Source organism: Oncorhynchus mykiss, chromosome 3, assembly GCF_013265735.2.
Source record: "Oncorhynchus mykiss isolate Arlee chromosome 3, USDA_OmykA_1.1, whole genome shotgun sequence".
Lineage (NCBI taxonomy): Eukaryota > Metazoa > Chordata > Actinopteri > Salmoniformes > Salmonidae > Oncorhynchus > Oncorhynchus mykiss.
Genome location: NC_048567.1, coordinates 33,665,285 through 33,679,532, shown reverse-complemented (window position 1 = coordinate 33,679,532; position 14,248 = coordinate 33,665,285). Strand labels below are relative to the sequence as shown.

The window sequence follows — 14,248 nt, the reverse complement described above, 5'->3', positions numbered from 1 at the left end:
CGCTGGACCGGTTCGTCAGCTTCCTGCAGTGCCTTAATAGACTCTGGGGCGGAGGGCTGTTTTATGGACGAGACCTGGGCTCGGGAACATGACATTCCTCTCAGACAGTTAAAGGAGCCCACGGCCTTGTTCGCCCTGGATGGTAGTCCTCTCCCCAGGATTCAGCGTGAGACGCTACCTTTAACCCTCACTGTTTCTGGTAATCATAGTGAAACCATTTCTTTTTTAATTTTTCGTTCACCTTTTACACCTGTTGTTTTGGGCCATCCCTGGCTAGTTTGTCATAATCCTTCCATTAATTGGTCTAGTAATTCTATCCTCTCCTGGAACGTCTCTTGTCATGTGAAATGTTTAATGTCTGCTATCCCTCCTGTTTCCTCTGTCTCTTCTTCACAGGAGGAGCCTGGTGATTTGACAGGGGTGCCGGAGGAATATCACGATCTGCGCACGGTGTTCAGTCGGTCCAGGGCCACCTCTCTTCCTCCACACCGGTCGTATGATTGTAGTATTGATCTCCTTCCGGGAACCACCCCCCCCCCCGGGGTAGACTATACTCTCTGTCGGCTCCCGAACGTAAGGCTCTCGAAGATTATTTGTCTGTAGCTCTTGACGCCGGTACCATAGTCCCCTCCTCCTCTCCCGCCGGAGCGGGGTTTTTTTTTGTCAAGAAGAAGGACGGGTCTCTGCGTCCCTGCATAGATTATCGAGGGCTGAATGACATAACAGTGAAGAATCGTTATCCGCTTCCTCTTATGTCTTCAGCCTTCGAGATCCTGCAGGGAGCCAGGTTTTTCACTAAGTTGGACCTTCGTAACGCTTACCATCTCGTGCGCATCAGGGAGGGGGACGAGTGGAAGACGGCGTTTAACACTCCGTTAGGGCACTTTGAATACCGGGTTCTTCCTTTCGGCCTCGCTAACGCTCCAGCTGTCTTTCAGGCATTAGTCAATGATGTCCTGAGAGACATGCTGAACATCTTTGTTTTCGTTTACCTTGACGATATCCTGATTTTTTCACCGTCACTCCAGATTCATGTTCAGCACGTTCGACGTGTCCTCCAGCACCTTTTAGAGAATTGTCTTTTTGTGAAGGCTGAGAAGTGCACTTTTCATGCCTCCTCCGTCACATTTCTCGGTTCTGTTATTTCCGCTGAAGGCATTAAGATGGATCCCGCTAAAGTCCAAGCTGTCATTGATTGGCCCGTCCCTAAGTCACGCGTCGAGCTGCAGCGCTTTCTCGGCTTCGCGAACTTCTATCGTCGTTTCATCCGTAATTTCGGTCAGGTGGCAGCTCCTCTCACAGCCCTTACTTCTGTCAAGACGTGCTTTGAGTGGTCCGTTTCCGCCCAGGGAGCTTTTGATCTCCTCAAGAATCGTTTTACATCCGCTCCTATCCTTGTTACACCTGACGTCTCTAGACAGTTCGTTGTCGAGGTTGACGCGTCAGAGGTGGGCGTGGGAGCCATTCTTTCTCAGCGCTCCCTCTCTGACGACAAGGTCCACCCATGCGCGTATTTTTCTCATCGCCTGTCGCCGTCGGAACGTAACTATGATGTGGGTAACCGCGAACTGCTCGCCATCCGGTTAGCCCTAGGCGAATGGCGACAGTGGTTGGAGGGGGCGACCGTTCCTTTTGTCGTTTGGACTGACCATAGGAACCTTGAGTACATCCGTTCTGCCAAACGACTTAATGCGCGTCAGGCGCGTTGGGCGCTGTTTTTCGCTCGTTTCGAGTTCGTGATTTCTTATCGTCCGGGCTCTAAGAACACCAAGCCTGATGCTTTGTCTCGTCTCTTCAGTTCTTCAGTAGCCTCCACTGACCCCGAGGGGATTCTCCCTGAGGGGCGTGTTGTCGGGTTGACTGTCTGGGGAATTGAGAGGCAGGTAAAACAAGCGCTCACTCACACTCCGTCGCCGCGCGCTTGTCCTAGGAACCTTCTTTTCGTTCCCGTTCCTACTCGTCTGGCCGTTCTTCAGTGGGCTCACTCTGCCAAGTTAGCCGGCCACCCTGGCGTTCGGGGTACGCTTGCTTCCATTCGCCAGCGTTTTTGGTGGCCCACCCGGGAGCATGACACGCGTCGTTTCGTGGCTGCTTGTTCGGTCTGCGCGCAGACTAAGTCCGGTAACTCTCCTCCTGCCGGCCGTCTCAGGCCGCTTCCTATTCCCTCTCGACCGTGGTCTCACATCGCCTTAGATTTTGTCCCCGGACTGCCTTCGTCAGCGGGGAAGACTGTTATTCTTACGGTTGTCGATAGGTTCTCTAAGGCGGCTCATTTCATTCCCCTTGCTAAGCTTCCTTCTGCTAAAGAGACGGCACAAATCATCATCGAGAATGTTTTCAGAATTCATGGCCTTCCGTCAGACGTCGTTTCGGACAGAGGTCCGCAATTCACGTCTCAATTTTGGAGGGAGTTTTGCCGTTTGATTGGGGCTTCCGTCAGTCTCTCTTCCGGCTTTCACCCCCAGTCTAACGGTCAAGCAGAACGGGCCAATCAGACTATTGGTCGCATCTTACGCAGTCTTTCTTTTCGCAACCCTGCGTCTTGGTCAGAACAGCTCCCCTGGGCAGAATACGCCCACAACTCGCTTCCTTCGTCTGCGACCGGGCTATCTCCTTTTCAGAGTAGCCTCGGGTACCAGCCTCCGCTGTTCTCATCTCAGTTCGCCGAGTCCAGCGTCCCCTCCGCTCAGGCTTTTGTCCAACGTTGCGAGCGCACCTGGAAGAGGGTCAGGTCTGCACTTTGCCGTTATAGGACGCAGACTGTGAGGGCTGCTAATAAGCGTAGAACTAAGAGTCCTAGATATTGTCGCGGTCAGAGAGTTTGGCTCTCCACTCAGAACCTTCCCCTTAAGACGGCTTCTCGCAAGTTGACCCCGCGGTTCATTGGTCCGTTCCGTATTTCTCGGGTCATTAATCCTGTCGCAGTTCGACTTCTTCTTCCGCGATACCTTCGTCGCGTCCACCCGGTCTTCCATGTCTCCTGCATCAAGCCCGTCCTTCGCGCCCCCGCTCGTCTTCCCCCCCCCCCCCCCATCCTTGTCGAGGGCGCACCCATCTACAGGGTCCGTAGAATTTTGGACATGCGTCCTCGGGGCCGTGGTCACCAGTACCTCGTGGATTGGGAGGGGTACGGTCCTGAGGAGAGGAGTTGGGTTCCCTCTCGGGACGTGCTGGACCGTGCGCTGATCGAGGATTTCCTCCGTTGCCGCCAGGTTTCCTCCTCGAGTGCGCCAGGAGGCGCTCGGTGAGTGGGGGGGTACTGTCATGTACTGTCATGTTGTGTCTTGTCTCTGTCCTTTCCCTTCACCCTGTCTCCCTCTGCTGGTCGTTGTTAGGTTACCTTTTCTCCCCCAATTTCCACCAGCTGTGCCTTGTCTCCTCCTAACCACCTCGTCACCCCGTTTCCCACCTGTTCCCTTTTTCCCTCTGATTAGGTCCCTATATCTCTCTCTGTTTTTGTTCCTGTCCTTGTCGGATTCTTGTTTGTTGTGTTTCATGCCTGAACCAGACTGTCGTCATGTTTGCTGTAACCTTGTCTTGTCCTGTCGGAATCTGCCGGTCCGTCTGAGCCTACCTATGTTTGGTAATTAAAGAAGCTCTGTTTAAGTTAATTCGCTTTTGGGTCCTCATTCACGCACCGTAACAGTTCCTGGTTGTATTTAGTGTTCAGTTTATTAATATAATGATGAACACTTACCACGCTGCATCTTGGTCCTCACCTTCTTCCACCAACGGTCGTTACAATGCCACAGATGTTTTGAGGGAGAGTGCAATTGGCATGCTGACTGCAGTCCACCAGAGCTGCTGCCAGAGAATTTAAAGTTAATTGCTCTACCATAATGGAACCTGGTCTCAGAGAATTTCATATTATTCTGTACGGATATCCGAGACACTCCATTTAGTTATGTTATGTTAGTTATGAATTACAATTTTGATTATGTTACGAATTTGCAAAATGTACAATATTTAAAGAATTTGCTAAATGTTTATATTACAAATTCTGGCTAGGTTGCTAATGTTAGCTAGATGGTTAATTTTAGCTAGGCTAGGGGTTACAGTTAAGTTTCGGAGTAAGGTTAAAGGGTTAAGGTTAGGTGCAGGGTTAACTAAAAGGGTTATGGTTAGGGGAAGGGTTAGCTAACATGCTAAGTATTTGCAAGGTAGCTAAACAGTAGTGAAAGGTTGCTAACATATTGAAGTTGCCCATATTGAGATTTAAACTCACAACCTTTGGGTTGCTAGACGTTCTTATGTAACCATACCAAATGTAACATATCATACTAATTTCAGTATCCTGGATTTAAATGTACCGAGACTTATGCCGAGTCTGAGACCAGGTTGCATTACCTCAATATAATTTTAGAGACTTTGGCAGTACATCCAAACGGCCTCACAACCGCAGACTGCATGTAACCACGCCAGCCCAGGACCTCCACATCTGGCTTTTTCACCTGTGGGATCGTCTGAAACCAGCCACCCAGACAGCTGATGAAACTGTGGGTTTGCTCAATTAAGAATTTCTGCACTGTCAGAAACCATCTTAGGGAAGCTAATCTGTGTGCTTGTTGTCCTCACTAGTCTTGACCTGATTGCAGTTCGGCATCGTAACAGACTTCATTGGACAATGCTCACCTTCGATGGCCAATGGCAGAAGTTTGCTCTTCACGGATGAATCCCGGTTTCAATTTTACCGGGCAGACGGCATGTATGGTGTCATGTGGGTGAGTGGTTCGCTGATGTCAAAGTTGTGACCAGAGGTGGCGTTGGGGTTACGGTAAGGGCAGGCATAAGCGACGGACAACGAACACAAATGCATTTTATCGACAGAGATGCCGTGACGAGATCCTGAGGCCTATTGTCGTTCATTCATCCGCAGCCATCACCTAATGTTTCAACATTATAGTGCATGGCCCAATGTTGCAAGGATCCGTACACAACTTCTTGAAGCTGAAAATTTCCCAGTTCTTCCATGGCCTGCACACTCACCAGACATGTCACCCATTGAGGTATCAGCTGACCTCAATCTCTTGTTTAGTAATTCTAGAAAGGACAGAAGAGAGCGGAATATTCAATCTCTCTAAAACTGACTAAATATTAGCACTACACTGATCTATTTACTTGTGGGTAATAACATTCAAGCTGGATAATAACCCCAAAAAACATAAGGCTAGAGAAATGTATTGATAAATATTACGAACGCAGTCAAGGCCAAAAGATGTCAGAGAGGATCCAGGGAAAAAAATTGAGAACCAAACATCAAGAGAAACTACGAGATTCCTCGACAGATGATTTATGATGTTCACTTGTAAGTAAAGGATATGAAGGCGAGGCTAGGAATGAGTGACAAAAAGCTCAAAAGGTACAGGCAATACTATTGAAACGGACGTTAAAGAACTTAGAAAGGAGAATATGTCTCTGAGAGAAGCCTTACTTGAAATAAAGACTAGATCCATGCAAGAAAAAAAATCCAGTACTTACTGGTATCATAGAAAACGAGGGTGAAGATCCTGAAAGTGAAATGAAAGAATTCCATCTTAAACCGCTGCAGAACCTAGGCGACACTGTCAACAAAATCAAACTCGAATGTGTACACAAGTTCAGATAGAGGACAGCGATACGAGTGCACAATCGTTGCCAAATAATGGTCAAAAGTTTTGCTGGCACAAAAATAGGTATGAATGAGAAATTATCATACCCTAGACATCTACCAGAGTGATATCTCATATGTATTCTATGGTTATCCCCAATCCATCAGTGGGACCAGACAATCCATTGAGGGGCTTGTCCGCTCCCCTCTGTTCTCGTGGCGACGTTTACAACTTGATTTGTTTCCTGATCGGGCGGCCTCGTACAGGGTTGCACCCCACCCACTGGCCCCAACAAGGCTCATCATGGGTCTGGGCTTGTATACCCCCCTTTGTGTCTTGGGACCCACCCACCAGCGGTTGGTGTCCGACAAGTTGTCAGCAGCAGCTTTGTTAGTAGATTGGCCATAACCTTTCAACCAAATCTCCTGGTGTTGGTGCTTCAAAAAGCCCAGTGGCTGTCTTGGCCTGCTATTCACTACAGCGTCTGTGTGGTAACCGTTCCAGTACCTGCAAACTGAGACAAGGATATATTTTGGTGACGTCGCACAGTGTTTCACCAGATGGAGTCACCGGCCCAGTGGCGGGACTGATACCATTAGTTTCATTGTACGTGGTTTCTGTCCCCCTCAAAGCAAAAAATGTGTCTTCGGAAGCCGTGTACACTCTGAACGTTGATGCTTTGTTTTGGCCGCGGTGCTCGCGGAAGTGTCTGAAGTTAAGTTAATCTTAGCTACAGTATTGCATGCCTCTGAGGAGGGAAGTTGCTCACTCAGAGTTCTGGCTCGAAATCATGAAAATAATATTCTCAGGTTTGTTGATTGAATGTGACGAGATATCGTAATATCGGAGTCAGATTCTGCACCAAGAGATGTCGCAACCTCTTTTTCCCAAGGGGTCCTTTTGACAGAAAATCCTTGGTGATGACTGTTGTAGCCAGCATTAAGAGAAGACAGCGTAGTCAGTAGAGATGGCACGGTTACTTGTGACCACCATATTTTTCCCCCCAATCCATCAGTGGGACCAAACGATCCATCAAGTCTGCTCCGAGTAGCAGGTGTTCAGTTTCGGGTCTGGTAACATACACAGGGTGAACAAGCTATATGTTTTGGAGGTGTAGTTTCAGCATGAGTCACATTGTGAGAGGCGAGGTAGTCCGAGTGAAACCTTGAAGTTTAGTTTAGCATCGTTCTGTTTTTGACCGACGGTTAGCTGGGTTCACAGTCCTTTTGAGATCATGTAACAACGATTGAGATATGAACGATATTGTCGAGACAGACATATTTAGCTTATGGGTTAAGCAGTCCTCCAGAACTGTTTCCAGGTAGCGATTTTCAAAGTGTAGTGTTTGTGCGACAACGTGATGTGTCATTTGTGTTCATGGTGAAAACGGATCGACTTATTGGCGTTTGAGTGGAATTGGCTATTGTGATGTGGTTTGCCTTGTGCATCGCAACATTTGCATCTGAGTCTATAGTCAAAGCCTGTGGGCTTGCTTCTTGATCGAGCGGGCTCTGGATAGGGTTGAGTGAGAGCAGGGTTAGATTACACCTCTAATTGCAACCCAAAAATGTTCAAGTAACAGACCCATCAAAACGTCAGCTGTTCAGAGGAGACTGCGTGAATCTGGCCTTCATGGTCGAATTGCTGCAAAGAAACCATACCAAAGGACACCAATAAGAAGAGACCTGCTTGGGCCAAGAAACACGAGCAATGGACATTTCTGGCGGAAATCTGTTTCCCAACCACTGTCTTTGTGCAATGCCGAATAGGTGAACTACTGATCTCCGCATTTGTGGTTCCCACCATAAAGCATGGAGGAGGTGGTGTGGGGGTGCTTGCTGGTGACAGTCTGATTTATTTAGAATTCAAGGCACACTTAACCAGCATGGATCCACAACAATCATGCGACCTCAACCCAATTGAGATGGTTTGGGATGTGTTGGACCGCAGAGTGAAGTAAAAGTGGTAAAATCATGGATATATTGGAACCTAGTGAGTGAGATATCCATGGCGGAGGCTCAATCAAGCAAGTCGTCTTGACTACTTTCTTATGTCATCTTCGCTGGCACCAAAAGTTTAAAGTACAACTGGAATTTATATTTAAATGTCTGTTATTTCAATTTTGGAGAATCTCTTAAACAATGGGTTAAAGTTATGTAAAGTAGCCCTAGGTGTAAAATAGTAAATAATGGCTACTTCTCAAATTATTAAACTGTTGAGTAAAACAAGGTTGTCCACTATCAGCAAACTATTTATTATGGCCATCGAAATGTTGGCTATTAAAATCAGATCCAACAATATCAAGGGGATAGAAAATAAATACAGTGGGGCAAAAAACTATTTAGTCAGCCACCAATTGTGCAAGTTCTCCCACTTAAAAAGATGAGAGAGGCCTGTAATTTTCATCATAGGTACACTTCAACTATGACAGACAAAATGAGGGAAAAAAATCCAGAAAATCACATTGTAGGATTTTTAATGAATTGATTTGCAAATTATGGTGGAAAATAAGTATTTGGTCACCTACAAACAAGCAAGATTTCTGGCTCTCACAGACCTGTAACTTCTTCTTTTAAGAGGCTCCTCTGTCCTCCACTCGTTACCTGTATTAATGGCACCTGTTTGAACTTGTTATCAGTATAAAAGACATCTGTCCACAACGGTCAACAGGCACACTCCAAACTCCACTATGGCCAAGACCAAAGAGCTGTCAAAGGACACCAGAAACAAAATTGTAGACCTGCACCAGGCTGGGAAGACTGAATCTGCAATAGGTAAGCAGCTTGGTTTGAAGAAATCAACTGTGGGAGCAAATATTAGGAAATGGAAAACATACAAGACCACTGATAATCTCCCTCGATCTGGGGCTCCACACAAGATCTCACCCCGTGGGGTCAAAATGATCACAAGAATGGTGAGCAAAAATCCCAGAACCACACAGGGGGTCCTAGTGAATGGCCTGCAGAGAGCTGGGACCAAAGTAACAAAGCCTACCATCAGTAACACACTACGCCGCCAGGGACTCAAATCCTGCAGTGCCAGACGTGTCCCCCTGCTTAAGCCAGTACATGTCCAGGCCCGTCTGAAGTTTGCTAGAGAGCATTTGGATGATCCAGAAGAAGATTGGGAGAATGTCATATGGTCAGATGAAACCAAAATAGAACTTTTTGGTAAAAACTCAACTCGTCGTGTTTGGAGGACAAAGAATGCTGAGTTGCATCCAAAGAACACCATACCTACTGTGAAGCATGGGGGTGGAAACATCATGCTTTGGGGCTGTTTTTCTGAAAAGGGACCAGAATGACTGATCCGTGTAAAGGAAAGGATGAATGGGGCCATGTATCGTGAGATTTTGAGTGAAAACCTCCTTCCATCAGCAAGAACATTGAAGATGAAACGTGGCTGGGTCTTTCAGCATGACAATGACCCAAAATACACCGCCCGGGCAACGAAGGAGTGGCTTCATAAGAAGCATTTCAAGGTCCTGGAGTGGCCTAGCCAGTCTCCAGATCTCAACCCCATAGAAAATCTTTGGAGGGAGTTGAAAGTCCTTGTTGCCCAGCAACAGCCCCAAAACATCACTGCTCTAGAGGAGATCTGCATGGAGGAATGGGCCAAAATACCAGCAACAGTGTGTGAAAACCTTGTGAAGACTTACAGAAAACGTTTGACCTCTGTCATTGCCACCAAAGGGTATATAACAAATTATTGAGATAAGCTTTTGTTATTGACCAAATACTTATTTTCCACCATAATTTGCAAATCAATTCATTAAAAATGCTACAATGTGATTTTCTGGATTTTTTTTCTCATTTTGTCTGTCATAGTTGATGTGTACCTATGATGAAAATTACAGGCCTCTCTCACCTTTTTAAGTGGGAGAACTTGCACTATTGGTGGCTGACTAAATACTTTTTTGCCCCACTGTATATATGGGGGATTGGAAGTGATTACAATCTATCTGCAATATTAAAGCTGATCTACCCCCTAAAATAAATAAAAAATACACACCAATGGACTTGGGAGAGGCGAAGGTCGAGTCATGCGTCCTCCGAAACATGACCCTCCAAAAAATCTGCAAAATAACGCTAATTTTAAAACAAGCCATAGAGAGTGGGTTACAATTTCAGTTTAATCCACCAGAACTCAAATATACTAATCAATCAAAAAAAACAAAACAAAATTGTTGAAAAAAAGTTAAAACGGTATAACCTTTTGTAAATGATATCATAAATAGGACTGGTGGTGTTATGTCACACATGCAGCTAACAAACGTATATGGAAATGTATGCTCTACTCAAAGTTAAACTAATTACCGCAAAAATGTATGGGGTATGGAAGGGAAAGTTAACTTGTCTGTTGGCCCTGCATCGAAGAACTGATAGGTTCATTTAAGGACCAAAGAATGGACAGCTGTGCCATATAGATAGGAAAATAGTTTAAGAGATTTCTATGGCACATGGTTTATTTACTGATATTCAAAATAGATTTTCAACAAAAATTAGATAGATAATGAATGGGTGACTCAACCATCCCAGCTCTGCAGATTTTGCTGCAAAGAGACAATCATTAGATAATGTTTCGTACTCTCCATATCTAGCTTATTTTTGGTCGCAGGTTCTGAAAATAGCACTGCTGGGTGATATAAAAAGTCATAGTCAATTGATCAATAACTCTAAGCAACAATGTGTCTTTAATTTACAATATGTACAAAGTATAAGAATAGAAAGGTTCAGAACTTTTGTAACCGCACAGTTGGAAAAATATATGGCAAATAGAAATAAAAGTTGGAGGGTCTTCAGAGGTGGATGGGAGGAGTTGAGAGTAGCTGAAGGACAGGACTAAAAACAAAGGAGAACTTGTAAAATACTGTGTCTGTAAAATGTATGTATCAACTGGAAGTAAAAGCCTAAGTCTTGTCCATTAGTTTGCTCCAATTAGGGGAGGGGTGGTAGGGTTAAGGGAAAATAATAAAGGCAAATATATATTTTATAGACTTAGGTTGGAGTCATTATAACTTGTTTTTCAACCACTCCACACATTTCTTGTTAACTATAGTTTTGGCAAGTCGGTTAGGACATCTACTTTGTGCATGACAAATCATTTTTCCAACAATTGTTTACAGACAGATTAATTAACTATCACAATTCCAGTGGGTCAGAAGTTTACATACACTAAGTTGACTGTGCCTCAAAACAGCTTGGAAAATTCCAGAAAATCATGTCATGGCTTTAGAAGCTTCTGATAGGCTAATTGACATCATTTAAGTCAATTGAAGGTGTGGCTGTATTTCAAGGCCTACCTTCAAACTCTTTACCTCTTTGCTTGACATCATGGGAAAATCAAATGAAATCAGCCAAGACTTCAGGATTTTTTTTTATAGCACTCCACACGTCTGGTTCATCCTTGGGAGCAATTTCCAAATGCCTGAAGGTACCACGTTCATCTGTACAAACAATAGTATGCAAATATAAACACCATGGGACCATGCAGCCGTCATACCGCTCAGGAAGGAGACGCGTTCTGTCTCCTAGAGATGAACGTACTTTGGTGCGAAAAGAGCAAATCAATCCTAGAACAACAACAAAGGACCTTGTGAAGATGCTGGAGGAAACAGGTACATAAGTATCTATATCCACAGTAAAACGAGTCCGATATCGACATAACCTGAAAGTCCGCTCAGCAAGGAAGAAGCCACTGCTCCAAAACCGCCTTAAAAAAAAAGCCAGACTACGGTTTGCAACTGCACATGGGGACAAAGATCATACTTTTTGGAGAAATGTGCTCTGGTCTGATGAAACAAAAATAGAACTGTTTGGCCATAATGACCATCATTATGTTTGGAGGAAAAAGGGGGAGGCTTGCAAGTTTGAAGAACACCATCCCAACCGTGAAGCACGAGGGTGGCAGTATCATGTTGTGGGGGAGCTTTGCTGCAGGACGGACTGGTGCACTTCACAAAATAGATGACATCATGAGGCAGGAAAATTATGTGGTTATACTGTAGCAACATCTCAAGACGTCAGTCCGGAAGTTAAAGCTTGGTCGCAAATGGGTCTTCCAAATGGACAATGACCCCAAGCACACTTCCAAAGTTGTGGCAAAAAAACGGCGAGCAAGGAGGCCTACAAACCTGACCCATTTACACCAGCTCTGTCAGGAGGAATCTGCCAAAAATCACCCAATTTATTGTGGGAAGCTTGTGGAATGCTACCCAAAATGTTTGCCCGAAGTTAAACAATTTAAAGGCAATGCTACCAAACAATCAATTAGTATATGTAAACTTCTGACCCACTGGGAATGTTATGGCTGAAATAAATCACTCTACTATTATTCTGACATTTCACATTCTTAAAATAAAGTGGTGATCCTAACTGACCAAAGAAAGGGAATTTTAACTATGATTAAATGTCAGAAATTGTGAAACTAAGTTTAAATGTATGTAAACTTCTGACTTCAACTGTACACGTTTACAAAAACAATATGGCGATTGGAAATGCAGAACATTACATTGCTGGACGCCACAATCCATCAGCTATATTAAAGCTGATCTACACCCTATAAAAATCTATTAAAATGAATCTGTGAAGGACATGTCACTCTGCATCAGGCAAATGGTGGTCCAACCAGATACTGACTGGTTTTCTGATCCACTTTTCTTTTTTTCCCTTCTGTATTCCCTCATGTGAAATTCATAGATAAGGGGCTAATGAACTGTAACCTTCGCAAAATTATTGATACTATTGCATGTTTTTTATATTTTTGTTTAGTTTATAGAGGTGTGTTAGCTTTAGGGCTGGGGGGAAAAGTTTGACACCAATCAGGCTCTCGAGGACTGGAGTTGCCCATCCCTGATCTATAGGGTGGTTGGCCACACGGTTGAGAAAATATGCCTTCACATAATCCGCACAGTCAATCCATATATTTCATCTACACACACTCATTAGATTGACTGACTGAATTAAATATTTACTTTCAAACAGACACTACACATTTTAATGTTTCTAGAAAGGAAATTCATTAGTCATCTAAACCATTTATAACATTTTGTAAATCCATCTGCTTAACTTTTGCAGAAAAAGTGTTAGCTTTGTTGTGATATCAATGTAGACGGTGTTGTCTGACCAGATCCCACTGGGCACACACTGGTTGAAATTAATGTAATTTGTTAACGTATTGTGACGTGGGATCAACGTGGAAAATACGTTGGATCCAACAATTCCTGCCTGAACAGTGACTCCTACTGTTATGAGGGGTAATGCAGTTCAGTGATAACGAGTCTATCATCCAGATGCTATATCCCGTGCTTAGCTGTGTTCGTTTCAGCTGAGCTATCATGTCAAAACAGTTTAGATATTGATGAGCTTCCATACTCATTTGCGTAGACCAGGTTTCCCCAAACTCAGTCCAGCCCTGCCAAATTCATTATATGAATAATCTACTTTTATCTTTGGATATTGTATTTTATATAAAGGATGGTCGGTTGATGTAAAACAAAACAAAAAATGTAGTCTACAAAATGATTAATATGACAGGTTCACGTCATCAAGCAAAGTTGAAGAATAGGGCTAAAGCAAACTATTTTAGGTGCATTTCAAGTATTATTTGTTTTAGTGTGTTTCTTTGATTTTGCTTGATGGTTCAGATGGAGATGTGAATCCATCATATCAATGATTCATTGTAGACCTATTGAACCGTGAACGCAACCAATTAACATTTAAGGGCGATGTTCTCACGGAGGTTTATTTCCCCTCATAACAGGAGCCACTGTTCAGGCAGGAATCGTTGGACTGGTTTCACATTTTATTTCAATAGGCCTCTTTATTCTAGGTTGACGTTATGTTAAAACAATTACATTGATTCAAACATACCATTTTTACTATCAACATTCAAAGGTCACATGTAATCAAGTATAAAATTCGACATCATTTTCAACCATTCAACCATAAGATGAAACCCGTGTCTATGGAATTTGATGCAATTTCAACATATACATGGTTCTGATGATCATCTTGAAATTAGATTGATGTATGAACCCGTTAGTCAGGCTGTCCATTTAAGTTGAAGTTTTAACTAGATGGTTAACCTTTTTTTTTTCAAATCCACTAACGCCGCGTCACAATGTGTTGACAAATTATGTTGAAACAACTTTGATTCAACTGTGTGCCCAGTGGAACGCGGTGATACATACCTTAGGATAGTCACCAAGACCAGAATGTTTCCTACAAGCCCCGTTGAACAGAGGATTCCAATGAGAGAAGGCAAAATAGTGGTCTCTGTTAGACGGACAAAATTATAATAAAAAAGATCATGGTCATTGCACTCATTGTCCCAAGATTCATTGAGAAGAATTTGAGAGGTCCGATTCCAGAATACACGTCCGTCCATGGTGGAAAAGCAAAAACGCGTTCAAGCGCTGGTGATGAGTTACTGAAACTGAACTAAATATACTGTTCCATGGTCAAGTGGCGGTGAAGAATTTCCAATCATCTCTGCTGAATGGTGGGAACTAACGTTCTCCTGAAGACTTGCAATGAAACTCCAAGAGCTCATTACGCACGCAGTTTGAACAGACGCGGTATACACGCTCATGGGCATTGGTCATGCTCGGTATGCTGTTTATCAAACGGAACACATTAACCAGATTGTATACGTTCCCA

The 14,248-nt window shown here is 44.0% G+C and overlaps 1 protein-coding gene across 1 annotated transcript in view; it reads right to left on the bottom strand.

The window, feature by feature from the left end:
* LOC110504028 (melanin-concentrating hormone receptor 2) overlaps positions 1-13,976 on the bottom strand; it is a 36,754-nt gene extending 22,778 nt beyond the window's left edge. Inside the window, exon 1 of the mRNA XM_021582823.2 lies at positions 13,780-13,976. Coding sequence (XP_021438498.2) covers positions 13,780-13,976 — 197 coding nt within the window. The remainder of the gene's footprint in view (positions 1-13,779) is intronic.
* Positions 13,977-14,248: the final 272 nt, after the last annotated feature.